Here is an 18,489-nt window from a genome sequence, read left to right as displayed (position 1 = left end):
ATTAATTTTTCAAATTAAAATCAAAACTTAAAAAAGTGAATTAATCCCAGATTAGTAAGAAGAGGAAATAGAAGAATTATTTAGTCTTCTATGTTGAGGAGATAGAGGAATGATTTCTCTAGTGGAGATTAAACCATTTCATAAACCAACCTCTAAAAAATTGTAGTAAAAATATTATAATATTATTACAATAGAAGTTACGAATTACAGCAAACAAAAGAAAATGAAAAACTCAAATGAATGAAATACTTAATTAAACCGCTGTCAAAATTTTGCTATATATATTTTTCTATTTTATAAAACAAATAGAATATTATTTATTATAAAAATATTCAAGTGAAAAATATATATATAAAAGCTTAAAAATTTAAATTAAAAATAAAATAAAATAATAATGTATATAATAATTATGAAAAAAATAATTATAATAATTTATTTTTATTTAAATAATGGGTGAATTAAGCTTAAATAAGTTGTTATATATATAATATAAATAAGTTGTTATATATATAATATAACTAGTATAAATATAAATATAATTATTAATATTAATATATATATATATATAATTATTTATTAAAAAAATTAAAATAGAATAAAAAAACAGCATTTTATATATTATTTTTGAAGTTTGCTAATTAATTAGCTTTCAATAAATTATACATATATATTATTATTAAATAATAATTTTTTTTTAATGAAAAACATTTCTTGAACTTATAACATTAATATAACAGTTTATTATATATAAATGGATTAAAATGTTGAACTTATCATTTTAACAATGTTAAAAGTTCATTAAAATGTATTTTAAATATTAAATATAAATTCTTATTATTTTATTTTAATTTAGTGGGTTAATATTTTGTTTTATATTGTTACGTTAAAGTTTAAAAAAATTTGTATAATATTTTTATTTTTAAAAATTTAACATTTTCAAGTGTATGAGTTAACTTCCTATACTAAGTATTTATTTACTTTTTTATCATTATCTTCCTTTTATCATTTTCAATTAGCATAAACATTTTCCCAATTTATAATAAAAATATTTTAATTAAGTTTATTTAACTCGTATAAAAATAAATTGAATTTAAAACATTTTATAAATAAAATTAAAACCTACAAAAATATATATTAATTTAATTTGTAAAAATATAATAAAACATAATTTTAAAATTTAAACTTTTATAATATATTTATATCAAAGAATAATAAAAATAAAGTTTAAAAAATAATTTGTAATTAAATTAAAAAAAAGTAATTTAAGTAAAAATTATTTTTAATAAAAAAAAATAATTAGTTATTTATTTATTTTAATTATAATAATAATTATTTTTAATTAATATTTGTGTATATACCAATTATTCTTAATATAAAATATTATTTTTATAAAGTATATTGAAATAATATCTACGATTTAATATTTTTTATATAAATATTAATATAATTATATAACAATTATATATTTTTTATAAATGATTAATTATAAGAATATAAATATAATATAATATAATATAATATATTAATTATAAAATATTTATAAAAATGTTTTTTTTATATATTTTAAATACTAAAAATAATATTTTTCCAAATATATTTTCATTAAAATATTTTAGTAAATTCAAAAATATATATATATATATATATATATTAATAAAAAATATCATAATATTAAAATTATTAAATTAAAAAAAAACAAATTAAATTAATAAACAAATATTATTAAAATGATTTATTTTATAAAAAAACTGAAAATAAATTTTAATATAATATAATTTAATTTAAATATAAAATTTATATTTTATATAATTAAATTAATAAATAATAATATTTTGAAAAATATATATATTCATTTTAAAATTATAAATTAAGAAATATATTTTCTTTTTCTAAAATAAATTTTTAGAATTTTTTATTATGCCGTAATTATTTTTATTAAAGGATTCTTATCAAACAATTCTTAGACATATTTACAATTCAAATTCAAAATTAATTCATTTCTTTTATAAACTTATAAAAGAATAAAATAATAAATAAACTTTAAAACATGATAAAATTAATTTAATAAAATTAAATTAAAAAAATTAAATTTTATTTATTTATTTTAAACTTTTTGTTTATCCTTTATAGTTTTATATACAAAAAAAATTTATTTTATTTCAATTGTAGAAGTTTAGATATATAATATATATTTTTTAATTTTTTTTAAAATAGATGAAATAATTAAAAATATAATTTTATTTTACATAAATTTAAAATATAATTTATTAAATTATAAAAATAAATAAATTAAATGGAGTATAAAATAATATTATATTAGTTTTTCATATAAAATACTTTTAGAATAGATTTTTTTAAATAATATTAAAAATATTAAATTTAATTTTTAATATTAATATTTAAAAATAATATTTAAAACTAAATACATAAATAATAATATATATTTATAATATTAAATTATTAATAATAAATATATTTTATTAAACAACTGAATAATAAGGAAAATTTATAAAATTAATTATTACTTAAAACTTATTTATTAATAAAAAACTATTAAATAAATAAGTATTTGTTTTAAATATATTAATATTTAAAAATATTTTATTAAAAAAAAATCTTTAAACAAATATATTAAAATTTTCAAAATAATATATATAAATTTAATTATAAATTAAAATATCATATTACAAATATTTGATTGTAAATTATTTATTTTATAAATTATATTATAAAAAGATATTAATATGTTTAAGGGTGTTTTTAAATTTAAATAAGTATTATTTTTATAAAATTATATTTGATAATAATTTAAGATAATGAAAATTGTAAAACAGTTAACTAATATATAAATTTACATTTTATAAAATAAAAGTTACAAATTTAAAATTATTAAATTAAAATAATATTGTAATAAATTAATAATAATAACAATTTTTAATAAGACAATCAAATGTTCAAATGTAAATGTTAGGTTAAGATGACTTCAAACATAATCTCATTCAATAATAATTAGAAACAAATAAGAACAAACTGATATAACTGATTAACGATTAACATATAGAAAAAATTGATAAACAACATGTAACTCTTGAATTTACTGGAAAAGCCTCATTTAAGAGCATTGTTTTCATCTATATAAAAATTATTAAAATAGTAAGAAATATATTATACAAATAATGTGAGAATAAATTTGAGATAAAATTAAATTTACAAATAAAATATATAAACTTAAAAAATCTATTAAAATTTTTTTATTAATAAAATTATATATTTAATTAAAAATGTTTTTAAATAGAACCAATATTCATGTCACTATAAAAAAACTATATACAAGTTTATTTTCAAAATAAATATATTACTTTTAAATAATTCAAAAGCATTAAACAACAGAATATATGTGAGATTTGAGATAAATTCTACATAGATACGGTGGGAAATTTGACGAAATGATTCTAATGATTCACTTATTTGTATTTGTGGTCACCCAATAATTTTTATTTCTCTGATGACCACTTTAATTTTTTTTGAACGAAAATACCCTTATCGCGTAACGCGAAGGTCCTTCGCGTAACGCAAAGGTCCTTCACGTAACGCAAAGGGAATAGATTTTTATATAAATACTTTAATTTTTTTTCATTTCGTTATTTTTCTTTCTCTCTCTTCTCTCTCTACTCCATGTTCTCTCTCTCGTGACGGCGACCGGCCACGACGATGGAGGAACCCTAAACGAACACATCACACAGATCGACGACCAAAATCCGTTATAATATCATTTGTTCATCTTATTGTTCATCCTACTAATCGATTTATGTTCTTATTTCGTTCATCTTCAAACCTTAAACCCTAAACCATGATGTTGTTCTTAATATTAATCTTGTTGATATTTTGTTCATCTTGTTCATATTGGTTGATCAAATTCATTCTTCATATTGATAATATTGGTATTTGCATATTGATGTTTAGGGAAGATTCATGTTTACGATGGAATGTCCCTTCGCGATGGGGCCAGATTTGTTGGTTGATGCTATGAATCGGTTATTCATTTTTTCGATGATGATATTTGCAGATAATGCTCTGAATCGGTTCTGTTTTAGGAAAAATTCGTGTGATCTCGCGAAGCGGCACAGAGGTCACGCGAAGTGGCACGGTCGTCACGTGAAGCGGCATCGCGTTACGCGAAGGCCCGTCGCGTTATGCGAAGTTGCACGGTCGTTACGTGAAGGCCCATTATGTTACGCGAAGCGAAACATTCATCACGCGAAGATGCACGATAGTCACACAAAGCGGCACGGTGGTCACGCGATGGCCCATCACGTTATGCGAAGCGACACGGTGGTCACGCGAACCCTTGAGCGTTTTGTTTTACCTTATAACTCGGATTTTATTGAATGTTTTCGTTGTTCAATGTTCTTTGCATCTTTTGATGTTTTAAGATTGTCTAGAAAGACAACTGTTTAAGGTGATTAATAATACACGTGTTGTATCTTTTTCACTGGTTTTAGTTGATGATTATATAATTGTTGGATTATCTTAAATTTGGTTCTTTGTGACAACTATTTTTTGAGCAATTTATAAGGCCTTGTTGTTTTCAAATAACCGTAATTACTATAAGTTATAGATTCTTAATTCGAAAATGAGTTTATTTGAAATTAATCTCAAATCGATTGAGATTTACACCTATAGACAGAGACGAAAACATAATAGAGAAAAGATTGATAGAGTTGAGAATATAATGTTTGTTCATAATATTCAGCATAACCCTAAACCTATCCAAATTAAAGTTCTTAAATACTAAGTACACCTTAGCAAAAAGTCTCAACCATAGTTAGGAACTTAACTGATAAGGCAAGACAAACAAATATGACTGAATATGAGCATATGATAGATTCTTTAATCAAATAAAACATCTTCATTAAGCTGAAAAACAAAAGGAATCAAATTTAGTGTTTTACACAAATCTAAGTACAACTCCACCATAGCACGTACGCATGCCCTTCACGTAACGACTGTGCCGCTTCGCGTGACCACCGTGCCGCTTCGTGTAACGCGATGGACCTTCGCGTAACTCGATGCCGCTTCGCGTGACCACTGTGCCTCTTTGCGTAACGCGATGGGTCTTCACATGACGATCGTTCCGCTTCGCGAGATCACACAAATGTTCCTTAAAACGTAACCGATTTAGAGCATCATCTGCAAATATCATCATTGAAAAGATGAACAACCGATTCATAGCATCAACCACTAAATTTGGCCCCATCGCGAAGGGACATTCCATCGTGAACATGAATCTTCCCTAAACATCAATATGCAAATATCAATATTATCAATATGAAGAATGAATTTGATCAACCAATATGAACAAGATGAACAAAATATCAACAAGATGAACATTAAGAACAACATCATGGTTTAGGGTTTAGGGTTTGAAGATGAACGAAATAAGAACATAAATCGATTAGTAGGATGAACAAATGATATTAGAACGAATTTTGGTCGTCGATCTGTATGATGTGTTCGTTTAGGGTTCCGCCGTCGCCGTCGCGAGAGAGAATGTAGAGTAGAGAGAGAAGAAAGAAAAAGAAAAATAACAAAATGAAAAAATTAGAGTATTTATATAAAACCCTATTCTCTCCGCGTTACACGATAAGGGTATTTTCGTTCAAAAAAAATAAAGTTGTCACTAGAGCAATAAAAATTATCGAGTGACCACGGATGCAAATAAGTAAATCATTAGGGTCATTTCGTCAAATTTCCCGATATGTTTCAACTATATGTATGTGAAAGAAATTTGAAATTATAAAATCAGCCCTTAAATTATGCCTTTTTGTTGATCTAACTCCTTACATTTTGAATTTGGCTATTTTTAAACATAGATTCATACTGTTTTGTTTGCCAATGCACACATTTTTTCCCGCATAGATAATTTTCAATAAATATATATTATATTATATTATATTATATTATATTATATTATTATTCAAAATCTTATTTACAACTTATATACTTATAATAAAATTATAAAGTTATTTCAACATACCATTTTTCTTAGCGATTAAAGTATTTACAATTCATACTTAATACCAAGGTTTGAATCCTTTAAAAGTGAGTATTATATGTGGGTGCTAATTTGGCTGGAAAGATAATCTATAATAGTATAGGTGGGAAACACTCACACTAACAGTGGTAGATGAAGCGTAATTGAGAATATCGGTTTAAGTAACGCAAACAATGGTATAAAAACCAAAGGGTTCATCTACGAAGGGTGAGTCAGGGTGAGTCAATACCTAAAATTATGCCAAAAGACTTAATCGAATGTTCGAATGTTTAAGAATGTATCATTTAAGACCGAGGGGCGAGTCAAGGCCTAAAATCATGATAATATGCGTAATCGAACGGAACGAGAATGTTAGCTTAAGTAACACAAACATTAGCGTGAAAACCCAAGTGTTCATCCACGGAGAGTAAGTCATGGCCTAAGATCATGACGAAAGATGTAATCGAATGTTTAAGAATGTATCCTTGAAGATCGTAGTGTTTATCCACAAAGGGTGAGTCAGGGCCTAAAATCATGCCAAAAAACGTAATTGAATGTTTAAGAATGTCATTCTTAAGACAATGTAGATTGAAAATTAACTTATTAATAGTAAATATATTTGATTAAACAACTGTATAATAAGGAAAATTTATAAAATTAATTATTATTTAAAACTTATTTACTAATAAAAAAACTATTAAATAAATTTATATTTGTTTTAAATATATGTTTTATATATATATATATATATATATATATATATATGAGAGAAATTTGAAATTATAAAATCAGCCCTTAAATTATGTATTTCTGTTTGATCTAACTCCTTACCTTTTGAATTTGGCTGTTTTATTTGTTTGCCAATACCCACATTTTTGCCACAAAGATAATTTTCAATTTATCTACATCATCACTCCTATAAAAAAAAAACTAATATAAATAAATAAGCAAACATAATCTATATATATAATGATGCTTAATTTTTAAAGTGTCTAGATTACCGAGTCGAGAGTTATGGTTAATTTGAATATATATGAGGGTAAATTGATACTTGTGTCAGATTATGGGTTGACTCGCCCATAAACTTAAAACGGTTAAAAATAAAATTAAAAATGTTATAGGTATTTGCAACCTAACCAAACAAGTACAATCTTTTAACCAACTAGGCTAATAACACTTTATATTTTAAATTCAACACCAAATTTTATGAACGCGGTGATTCATCAATAGTTTTTAATTAGTCATAATTCACTTTGTGACTCTGCGCTATAGATTTCACTATTATTAGCGAGCAATAATAAAAGAATTACGTCATATTTATAGAGACAGGGGACATAATTCATATGGATATAATAAGTCTCGTATGTGCTACTTTAATAGTAGTCTTTACATTTTCCCTTCCACTCGTAGTATGAGAAAGAAATGGACTTTAGAGGTCAAACTAATTGAGTTGAGGAATTAAAATGTATCAATTGTTTTAAAAATCGTTCTGCAATGTGAGAGTAAATAGATATTTGGATCGAATTGTGGGTTGATCCGCTCATAAATTTGAAACGGTTAAAAATAAAATTAAAAATACTATCATTTTTATAATAATATTTTTTCACAATTTTTTATATTATTTCTCGTGTAAATACACGGAATAAATGCTAGTTAGTTTAATATTAGAACAAGTATAAAAATGATTACAAAGTATCATTTTATGAGAGATGATTATATTATTGTTTTTATCTAATATAAAATTATTTAACATAATTATTCTAACATAACAATTATGTTGTCTTTTGGATAATCAAAATGTCATATATAGGAATTAACCTTAGACAAAATGATCAAAATTATAAAACTAATAAAACTTATACAATCAAGTTAAAAGTTCACAAATTCGTCCAAACTAAATGAACCATGCACAAAACATTTAAATTATAACCTGATGTCTTTTAGTCGAATTTCTAACAATTTCAATCCAAGTATCCCATTATACTATAATTGTGACACGTCTCAATAAATGTGATTAAGTTTCAAAATAAATTTTAAATATTAACAAATGATAATAAAAAAAGAGTAGTCATTTTCTTATTTTGTTATTACAACTGATACTATATATGTTTATCATAACGTATTTCCTTATTCATACATCTATCATTCGTCAAATCGTATTTCCTTCTCTTAGATATTTTTACTTTGAATTCGAACTCACTAAAATAGTTTAAAAGACAAATCGGTGTCTAAAAGATCAAATGTCAAAAAGTTCGATAATCATTTACCACATTGTAACATCCCGGAGTGAGTATCTCCATTTCCTGGTCCCATAGCCTAACACGTGTCAAGAGACACGTGGTAATATGGGAGAAAATGTCATATCACGGGATGACTCGAGGTTCGATGTGTTTCAACCTTAGTTTACGTGTCAGACATCTTTTAAAATAAAACATTTAGTTTTTAAAAGATTTTGAAAATACCTAAAACGGTAAGAAATTAATTATGTAAAAATAATTAATATTTTGTTCAAATTTTAAATAATTTAGGAGGCTAAATAACAATTTAACCTTAACCCGATTTAAATTAATTAAACATAATCAATTTAAAGCTTATTTATTTGAAAATCAGAGTCGCCAAAGATTTTATGAAAATTAATAAAATGATACGTGTACAAACGTATTTATATTAATGTTTCTGAAAAAAAGGTAGTTCGTTGTCTGTTTACACTGGAGAAAGGGCTTTCGCGCTATGTCCTCCGCGCCCGCCTAATGACGGTTTTAAAAAATTCTTCTAAAATAAACAAAATCTGGCTTTTATAAATCCAATTATAACATTCCTTATCTTTAACTAATAGTTTAGGGGTCCTAAGTAAGGATATACTTTAAATAGTTGTACAAAATTATTTAAGGATGTGTTTACATGTTGAGTTCAGATTTAACAAAACTTTAAAATATCATAGGAGAATGTTAGAAACAGGTCCTTATCTAAAACATTGGTTTATGAAATATCTCAAAAATATAAAAATATCATTTTCTGACATTTCGAGATTATTTGAAAAATGGTTCAAGTTCTTAATTTGGTCAAAGTAAGGCTCGGTCCTAGGTTAGAATTATCGATCTTATGCTAAGGGGAGAACTTGGTCCTAAGTCAAAAAAACTCGGTCGGGCTCCACGGTCCTAGGTTAAAACCATCGGTCGGGCTCCACGGTCCTAGGCTAAAACCATCAGTCGCGGGGTTCGGTCCTTTCTCAAGAACACCGGTCCTAGTCCTCGGTCCTAGCTGAAGAACACCTGTCCTAGGTCAGAAAACTCGGTCATGGAATTCTCGGTTCTAGTTGAAGAACACCAGTCTTGGGTCAGAAAACTCGATCTTGGGATTCTCGGTCTTGGAGATCTCGGTCCTGGGTTTGTTTTCTCGGTCCTAGGCTAAAACATTAGGACCGCATGTTCTTATTTTGGTCCAAAATTTCAGAAGTCCATAACTTTTGATTGGGATCATGAAATCATGATCCGTAAACTACAATAAGTTCATATGATCATGAAAACAAAAGCCTTAATATAAATCACGATTTTGAAGTCTTTACAAATATAAATTTTAAAACACCATTTATAGGTCAAATTTTGGGATCTTTTAAATTAGGCAGTTTCAAGGTCTTATTTTTGTTCCATTAGCTTTGAAATGATGAATACAGTTGATCTAAACCAAAACAAGAACATCATAGCATCATTAAAACAGTTTTTGAAGATTGAATCAAAATCCAAAAAAATTCAAAAACAAGATTTGATCAAACATGATCAAAGTGATGAAACAATTACTAGGAACTCATCCCAACATGTTAACAAACATGTATAACAACTAATTAGATCAAAAAATCCTGATTAAAAGCAACAACACAGAATTTCAAAAATTTAATTTTCAAGTTTATTTTTAAAATTTCAGTTTGATTAAACATAATCAAAACATGATTACAATTGCTTAGAAATCATTCAAACATGTTAACAAACATGGATATCAAGTATCAACTATCTGGAACAAAAAATCCAAATTTAAACCAAGAATACAAAGATTTTAAAATATCAGTTTTCAAACTTTAATTTTCAAAAAAAATTATTCAGGTTGATTTGATCGATTTTTTTTCAACAAAAAGTTCATACCTGATATATATAATGACATTTAACAAATAAATCACATAATCAAAGCTTAGAACATATCAAATCCGATAAAACAAGAAAATTTGAAAAAAAACAAAATTTTCATTTACAAACTGAATTTCAAGGCTTCTGAATTTATAACAACAACTGGAGAACACTCATTGGATGTGTTGGAGGCTATTTAGAAGTCTGGATTGAAGCTTGGATCACTGGAGGAGGTTTTGACAAAAACCCGACTTGACTGGAATCTTCAAATCTTCTTTTAGGGGGTGTTGTGTAATTGTTTGATGATTTGGTCTACAGACCATAAGGGAGTATTTATAGTAGGGAAAGGTCGATTGAGGAGGGATAATTTGAGACGATTTTAACCTCCGACGAGTTTATCCCTAAAACTCTATCCGACAGCTAGCAGCCTTATCTAGGGCAGGATAAGGCTTCTAGATATAGGACTATAGTAGGCGCTGATGAGAGGAGCACGTGGCCGAAAAATCAAAAGATTTGATCGCTTGTGGAGGAAGTTAGAGCTTCTAAAAGATCACACGTCGGTGAGGTCGCGTTTCGGCGAGGCCTGCGTCCCATCGAAGAAGACAGCTGAAACAAAAACGTTTCATCTAACAACGTCTTGTGTTCCGTTGGCGGTCAACGGCTTGACTAACAGGGTTAGTTAATCCCGTTTGTTGATCCAATGCGGGCGCGCACGCGTGGCTCCGCTACATCCGACTGCGTGGGAGCGTCTGGGCTGTTAGATGAGATCTAGACGCTCATCTGATGATCCAGGATCCTGCTATAAAGATTTAACAAAATTTCTGCTACACATGATTAGTCAATTTTATTTTTATTTAAAAGGTTATTCAAAATCGGTTTTTAATCCTTTTTAAATCCACTTCTTCAACAAAAATTTCATAAAAAATATTTTTAGAATCATAATAACAATTTATTATGATTATATTTTAATTTGTTTGCTATATTTAGGAATTTTATTTAATTGTTTTAAATCATAAATTCAACATAATTCATTATTAAATCACAATTAAATATTTTCACCCTCTTTTTTAGTCTATTTTGGGTAAAATAAATATAATATTTTATCCTCAATTTTTTTATTGGAATTTTAAATAATTTCTTTAATTAGAGTTTAATTATCATAATAATTAATTCTTAGTTACGTTATGGTAAGTTAAATTTCGATGCTTACACACGTCTTTTAGTTAGGTTCAAAGGGAGCATTATAACCTTCATAATTATTTCTAACTTCTTAAATTAAAAAATAAAATGTGATCCAAATTTGAAGTATTTTTTAATTTTATTTTACAATTAACTTTGACATAAGTGGAAAAAAAGTTATCCATTTAAAAATGCTCAAATTTAAAATGAATTCATTCTATAAAGGTTAGATAAGAAAAAAAAGGTGAGAATTTAAGGACAGATATAGACATTATCTTAAAAATAAAAAATAAAAAAAAAAGTCAATAGATTCTTGAATTGTAACCATTTGACATAATTACCCATAAGGATCTGACAAATTCCAAAGCATAAACCGTTGAATGTGCAATAATCAGGGGTATTATTGTCAAATAAAAATATAGCGTTCTCATGATAGTAGTCAATTTGTCCAGTAATTCTGTCCATCCTTTAAAAATTGTTGAGGGTTTCTAGGGTTTTCGGCCATGTTCATAGCGAAGAATCTGGATTGGGAAGAATCTAAATTGTCCTTTTAGATAGAGATCGATTCTGAGTTCTGACTTCTCAGTCTTGCAGGAAGGAAGGAAGGAAGGGTATATACAGAGGGAGAAGAAGAAGAAGAAGGAGGAGAGAGGAGCCTCGTGTTTCACGGATCCAACCTAATGACCAAAGAGTTCGCCGCCAACGCTAGCTACGATCGGTAAATTATAAAGGGTATAAGAGGATCGACTCAAATTTCACAGCTTCTAAGCCAAATATTTCCGGGTTGGTTTCTGGAATTCCAATTTGAATGATCTGATTTAGCTATAAAAAAAATTATAGCCAATAGAGAATGGAAAGGTTAAACTTGTAGGATTTTCTAGGGCCTAGTTCTTCTTGGTTGATTTTGATTAACAATCGAATCATATTTGTTTGTATGCTTTTTTTTCGTTTTTGTTGTCGGATTTTCATTGGGGAAGATGCAGATGCTGGTTTTGGAATAGCTACTGATTAGACATGCAAGTTTAATCCTGAAATATTACAACTCTCCCATGTGGTGTTTCTTTATGTTTATTTTCATTTGTGGGAAGCTTCCTTGTTGATGTATTTTGTTGAGTAATAAGGTTATCATCTTTTCTATTATATTTCAGGTTGTTACAAGTTGTATAGTGGAGGTTTTCAACTTTAGATTATACGGGTTCTTAGAGTGATGAGATTATCAATTAAGCTGGCCCTTACAAGATTGCTTTATTTGAGTGCATAAGATGCCACCCTCACATTTCTCTAATCTGACTGCTGCTTTTAAGCGGGGAATACAAAGAACGACTGGAGGTCAAGAAAGCAGCCTCAAAGAAACTGTGGGTTTTCTTGTTGGACAAGGAAAACTATTGTTTGGTAACCAGAAGTTGCTTCACACGATACCTTTTTCAGCTTTTAGTGATCTACATGTGCTTCTACCACCTGGAGCTGTTTTTGCTGCACAATCGAATTTTCATTTGGTAAATAGGAGAAGGAATATTACAATTGTTGGAGCAATCTCCCGTACATTTTCTATTCCGTCGGTGTCTGGCCCTTCATTACAGGTCTGTGGATACCACATTGACCGTTTATTATCTGAAAACTCTCAAATGACAACAATGGCTGTGTGTGGTTCGAAATCTGTTTCTGGTGATTGCTCTTTATACAACTGGACTTCAAAGCTTGGATGTCTTGCAGTCTCTTTGAATAACAGTACAACTCCTTTTCGCAACAATGCAGTTTCCAGTAATTGTAGGAAAGCCAGCATGAGTTTGCGAAATAAGGAACAACCCAATAGCTTCTTTGTCTATGGTTTTTTCATATACAATTCGATGAGAAGACATGACAATTCTCTTCTAGGATTGGGATTTGAAATGAATTCAGGATTCCACACTTCAGCGCCTGCTTGCTCATCCACTGGGACAGCTCAAAATGTGTCTTTTGATATCTCTAATAGAGAGCAGCTTACAAATCCTGCAACATCCTCTGAACAGTATGTTGTTTGTCTCTTAAACCCGTATAAATTTTTGTGATGCTGGACTATGTTTTTTGATAGAATGCTCAATTTGTATTCTATACTGATTAGGACATTTTTCTAGAGAAAATAAGGACCTTGATTGACGTAGCTTTTTTTTACTTGTTTGATGAAAATGGATTATTTAGGGTTATTTGGATTAAATAACTAAAATGTCCTTTGAATTAAAATTTTAAAATGTATAACTAAATAAAGTGATGGTAATCTTGTATTTTAGTTGATGATTTGAATGCTGATAGGATAAGGAATTATTTGGGTTAAATGACTAATATATTTTTTATTTTTAATATGTTATAAAAAAATAAAGTAAGAGAGTAGTTTAGATTATTTGGGGTAATTTGGGTCAAATGACTAAAATTCCTTTGTACTTAATATTCAAATCTTGTAAAAAATAAAATAAGGGTACTTAAATATTTTGGTTGAATGATATGATTAACGAAGTGATTGGATACAAGGGCTTGTAATTTATTTTCTCAGCTACTTTTTAATTCAAAGATGGGCTTAGGAATATAATGCTTCTGGAACTTAATTGCAGGAATCACCTAGCAGGAAGAACCTTGAAACTAATTTCAGGCTCATGTTACCTGCCTCATCCTGATAAAGAAGAAACTGGTGGAGAGGATGCACATTTTATTTGTTCTGTTGAACAAGCAATTGGTGTAGCTGATGGAGTTGGTGGGTGGGCTGATCATGGTGTTGATGCAGGTCTATTTGCCCGAGAATTGATGTCTCATTCTGTTGATGCAATTAGAGAAGAGCCTAAGGGTTCTATAGATACTGCCAGGGTTTTGGAGAAGGCTCATGCTAGCACAAAAGCAAAGGGATCATCAACTGCTTGCATTATAGCACTTACAGAACAGGTAATTTACAGCCTAACTACCATTTCTACCATCATGCTTGCTTATGAAAGGAGTGGCAGATGTGGTAAGTCTTGAACTAAGAGGTTTAGGTCTTAGGTTCATTTCCCTTGAAAAACCTTGGTTAAAAAGAAATCAAAATGAAGTAATGGCGGGAGGGGTTACTAGATGTGCGCTAGATGATAACATGCGCATTTCTCATTATTTGTGTTGTGATAATTTACATTATTGTGCCAGATAATTTACAGCCTAACTACCTCTTGTCATTGTTTAATTCTTTGATAAGAGGTGATTTTTGTTGTGTGAGCCTGTGCAGTTCTTGGAACAGGTTCATATCTAATCTTCTAAACCCACCCATATTATTTAAAATTGTTTGTAGTAATTAAATAAAATGATGGCCTAACATGATAAGCCTATTTGATTTTTTTTTTTAAAACTGGTATTTTGTCACAATTGCTTCATTTGATATACAAATTGTTTCTTAGATCATTATCCAAACTATAGTCCTTTTTTTGTTTCATTTGGGTATAGAGATATATTCTTGATTATTATCATGTTATAGATTATTTTTTCGATCATAGTCTAGAGTTACATGGAACAGGTTCTTATCCAATCTTCTAAACCCACACATATTGTAGTTCTACAATTGTTTAAGCAATTAAATAAAATGATGGCTAAACATGATGAGCCTATTCAAGATATATGAAAACCTGGTATTTTATCACAATCTTTGTCACAATCACGATTCCGCTGAAAAATCGCCCAAGTTAAAATTGAAAGTGTTTTTTTATATGATCTCATGATCCAGAATTCCAGATTACAGTGTGATTTGTTGCTTCATATTGTATACAAGTTTTTTTAGATCATTATCCAAATTATAGTGTAATTTTTTGTTTCATTTGGTATTGAGAGGCTATTCTAGATTATTATCATATTATAAATTATTTTTGTGGATTATAATCCATAATTCGAGTTACTTTGAAAGTATAAGAAATATATATTCTTCCGGATCATGATATTCATAAAAAAATCTATAACAAAATAGCCCGATAAATAAAGGTATGTTGGTTCTAGAAGTTATCAAATCTTTTCAGTAATTTATTTTGCTCCGAATCTTCCACTTTATTTAAGTCATGGTTGTGTCAGAGGTCTCTCTTTATTGTTTCTGGGGGGTTAGAATTGGTGTAGTTTGGTATACTTATTATTGGTGGATGGATACCCTAAGCAATTTTGCTAAACCCATACTTGACTGGATTAAACACTTTTGCCTAGACATATTATATTTGAGTGAAAACTAGAAAATCAAATTTCAGCCAGTTTCCTTGATAGAAATAAAATTCAAAACTCTTATATGGCGATCTACTATCATAGGAAGCATGAAGTTTTTTAAAGATTTCTATTGAGAGATAATTAGATCATAAGATTGTTTTAACATGATATAAATGATCTTACATTTTCATTTGCTTTATAATAGGGTCTCTGTGCCATTAACTTGGGTGACAGTGGTTTCATAGTGGTTAGAGATGGTTGCACTGTATTCCGGTCTCCAGTTCAGCAGCATGATTTCAATTTTACGTATCAGTTAGAGAGTGGAAACAGCGGTGATCTGCCTAGCTCTGGTCAGGTCAGTTTGTTGTATCTTATTTCATCATCATTTAGAAAATTTATTTAATCTTCTTTTATTTCATTTCATTACATTTATCTTTTATTCATTCAATAATATTAATATATAAAATTTGAAAAATTAATAAATACTTTATCGGACCGTACCGACTTTGAAAAAATTGTTAGCATGTTGGACCGTGGCCTTTTCGGACCATACCAACATCGAAAAAGTGTTAGCCGATACGTGGCCAGGTGGACCGACTAACCATATGTAATGACACTGAAACTATGTCGATCAGACACATCTCCTGATAAACTATATCTTTGATGGGATGTACCAACAGAAAAATATAATAAATAGGAATTGCAATTCTTAAGTGAGAAGGGTGAAATTGAAGATTAAAAAATCATATACAATTTATTTCATTGTAATTGTAATTTCTTAGACTATAATCAAACAAAACAACAAATTGGAATGACCCCAAATCCAATTCAACATCAACCAAACATAGCTATTGTTCAGGTTTGCAGCAGATCACAATAGATTTCCATATCCGCCCTTATGTTCTTTCAAACACTAGCAATTATTAGGCTATGTTTGGATGTGTATGTATGATTAGAATTGGACTCCCAATTCAAATTCCAACTCCACACGAACGAAACATAGCCTTGTTGATTTTTTATTGTACTATTTATGCTTTAAAAGTTACTATTGACTAAACAAAATCCCTGTAAAAAATCCTAATGTAAAGAAAAAGCATAAAAGAAAGATAAACCATAAGCCCTTCTCCAAAATTCACCTAATCATCATTGGGTTTAAGTAAAGGCAGTGAATATTGAGTTATTATCCATACCAATTAGTCTGATTCTTGAATTGTGAAATATTATTTAGTTATTATTATGCTTTGAAAGATTGTAAGTGGTGTTTGGCTTGTTTCAGGTTTTTACGATTCCTGTTGCACCAGGAGATGTTATAATTGCAGGTACTGATGGTCTCTTTGACAATCTATACAACAATGAAGTAACTGCCGTTGTAGTTCATGCAATTAGAGCTGGCTTAGGTCCACAAGTCTCAGCCCAAAAGATTGCAGCATTGGCTAGGCAACGTGCACAAGATAAAAACCGACAAACTCCATTCTCTACAGCTGCCCAAGATGCTGGCTTTCGCTATTATGGTGGCAAGCTTGATGACATAACTGTCGTTGTTTCCTACATTGCCAGTGACAATGTAAGTAGATGTCTTCACCTCAACAACATTACCCGATAGATGAAGACTTGAATTGAACCAATCCGAGTAACGCTTTTAAAAAAAAATTATGACTGAATTGATTATCTTCATGCACAAGGATACTAGATTCCCAATACCCTTTTCTTTTCTATTGCAATTTCTTGGTTATTATAGGATGATTTTTTATAAGTTTACACTTTAATTGAGTTTTTTTTTTTACTTGTTTGAATTGCAGGAGAAGGCTCCAACATCTGGCTCCTCCAGCTAGGTAACATACTATTATTACGCCTCTTCTCTATTTCAAGATCAATATATGATGTACATGGTAGTTTCGGATATATTAGTTAGGTTTATGGTCTTGTAAATATTGTTAGATTTGTTTAATTGATATTGTGTGAAAAAAAGTTATGAAACAAAAAATACTGTCATTTTGGTATTACAGGATACAGTTATTTACACTGGTGTAACTGCTAATGCTTTGCTTTCTGATTGTTGGGAATTCTTTGCCTTTTTAAAGCCTCTCTTTGATTTAATTTGATTTTATATATTGCCATTGTCTTACTATAACAAAGATTGAACTCTTAGATAAGTATCTTGTTAGTTTAACTGCCAAGAGTCTTGGATTAAGGGTTTATTATCATGAGATCATATCATCAGTTTTCAATGAAAGTATTAGATTAAACCGAGATCATTATGGTTAGTTGTTGTGTGCGCAAACCTTTGGTTAAAAATAGTTATTATGCAATTAAGTTGAGGTAGGTAATCATGGATTTATAGTTATTGTTAAAGACTTTCACAATCATAGGTTTTTGCTTTAGACACTCAAACCTTTCATAGACACTTTGCTTGAATAGCCCTCCCCTTTATTAGTTAAAGCTTTTAAAGACTTTTATGAAATTTTACTTTGTTAATCTTGCAAATTTAATCTTTTTTTCAATAGATGATTCTTTTAATAAGAGCTTTTTGATCATAATATCTGCAATTTGTAACATGTTTTGAATTAATAAAACCTGGTTTAAAATTGATTTCTTATCCTGCAACAATCTATGATGAGATTCTCTTGGTTCATTTGTAACAAAAAAAGCTGGGTAGTTAGAAATATGAATCTCATCATTATTATCACATTGGAGTGATATTGGTAATTAACCCAATAAAGTTCAAATGGAAAAAGTATATTCTTATATACTTAGTTTACAAATAGTTTTTTTTTCTTCTTTCTTTTGAGTTTAGGAATATAATGCGACTTCACTGTGATGTCTTCTGCTCCAACTTAAGTCATATTTTAACTTAGGGTGTTTTTAGTGAAAAATCGAACCCGAAAGAATTTTTAAACATTACACTCATTGATCTAGATGATACATATAACCAAAAATCTCATATATTTTAATTACAAAAAGGGGTGTGTCCCGAAATTAGTA

At 28.3% G+C, this 18,489-nt stretch overlaps 1 protein-coding gene across 2 annotated transcripts; it reads left to right on the top strand.

The window, feature by feature from the left end:
* The first annotated feature begins 11,800 nt into the window (after positions 1 to 11,800).
* LOC124930643 (probable protein phosphatase 2C 55) lies at positions 11,801 to 17,584 on the top strand. Of its 2 annotated transcripts, none has more exons than XM_047470972.1 (6): positions 11,801 to 12,063; positions 12,480 to 13,339; positions 13,917 to 14,241; positions 15,713 to 15,862; positions 16,784 to 17,071; positions 17,307 to 17,584. In XM_047470972.1, the coding sequence occupies exons 2-6, from the start codon at positions 12,594 to 12,596 to the stop codon at positions 17,337 to 17,339; spliced, it is 1,542 nt and encodes a 513-aa protein (XP_047326928.1). In that variant the 5' UTR covers positions 11,801 to 12,063; positions 12,480 to 12,593; the 3' UTR covers positions 17,340 to 17,584. The 2 variants fall into 2 exon arrangements, with proteins under 2 accessions (XP_047326928.1, XP_047326926.1); XM_047470970.1 differs by having other exon boundaries at positions 11,801 to 12,114.
* The last annotated feature ends 905 nt before the right edge of the window (positions 17,585 to 18,489 follow it).

This window comes from Impatiens glandulifera, chromosome 3 (assembly GCF_907164915.1).
Source record: "Impatiens glandulifera chromosome 3, dImpGla2.1, whole genome shotgun sequence".
NCBI lineage: Eukaryota > Viridiplantae > Streptophyta > Magnoliopsida > Ericales > Balsaminaceae > Impatiens > Impatiens glandulifera.
This window is presented reverse-complemented; position numbering and strand designations above follow the sequence as displayed.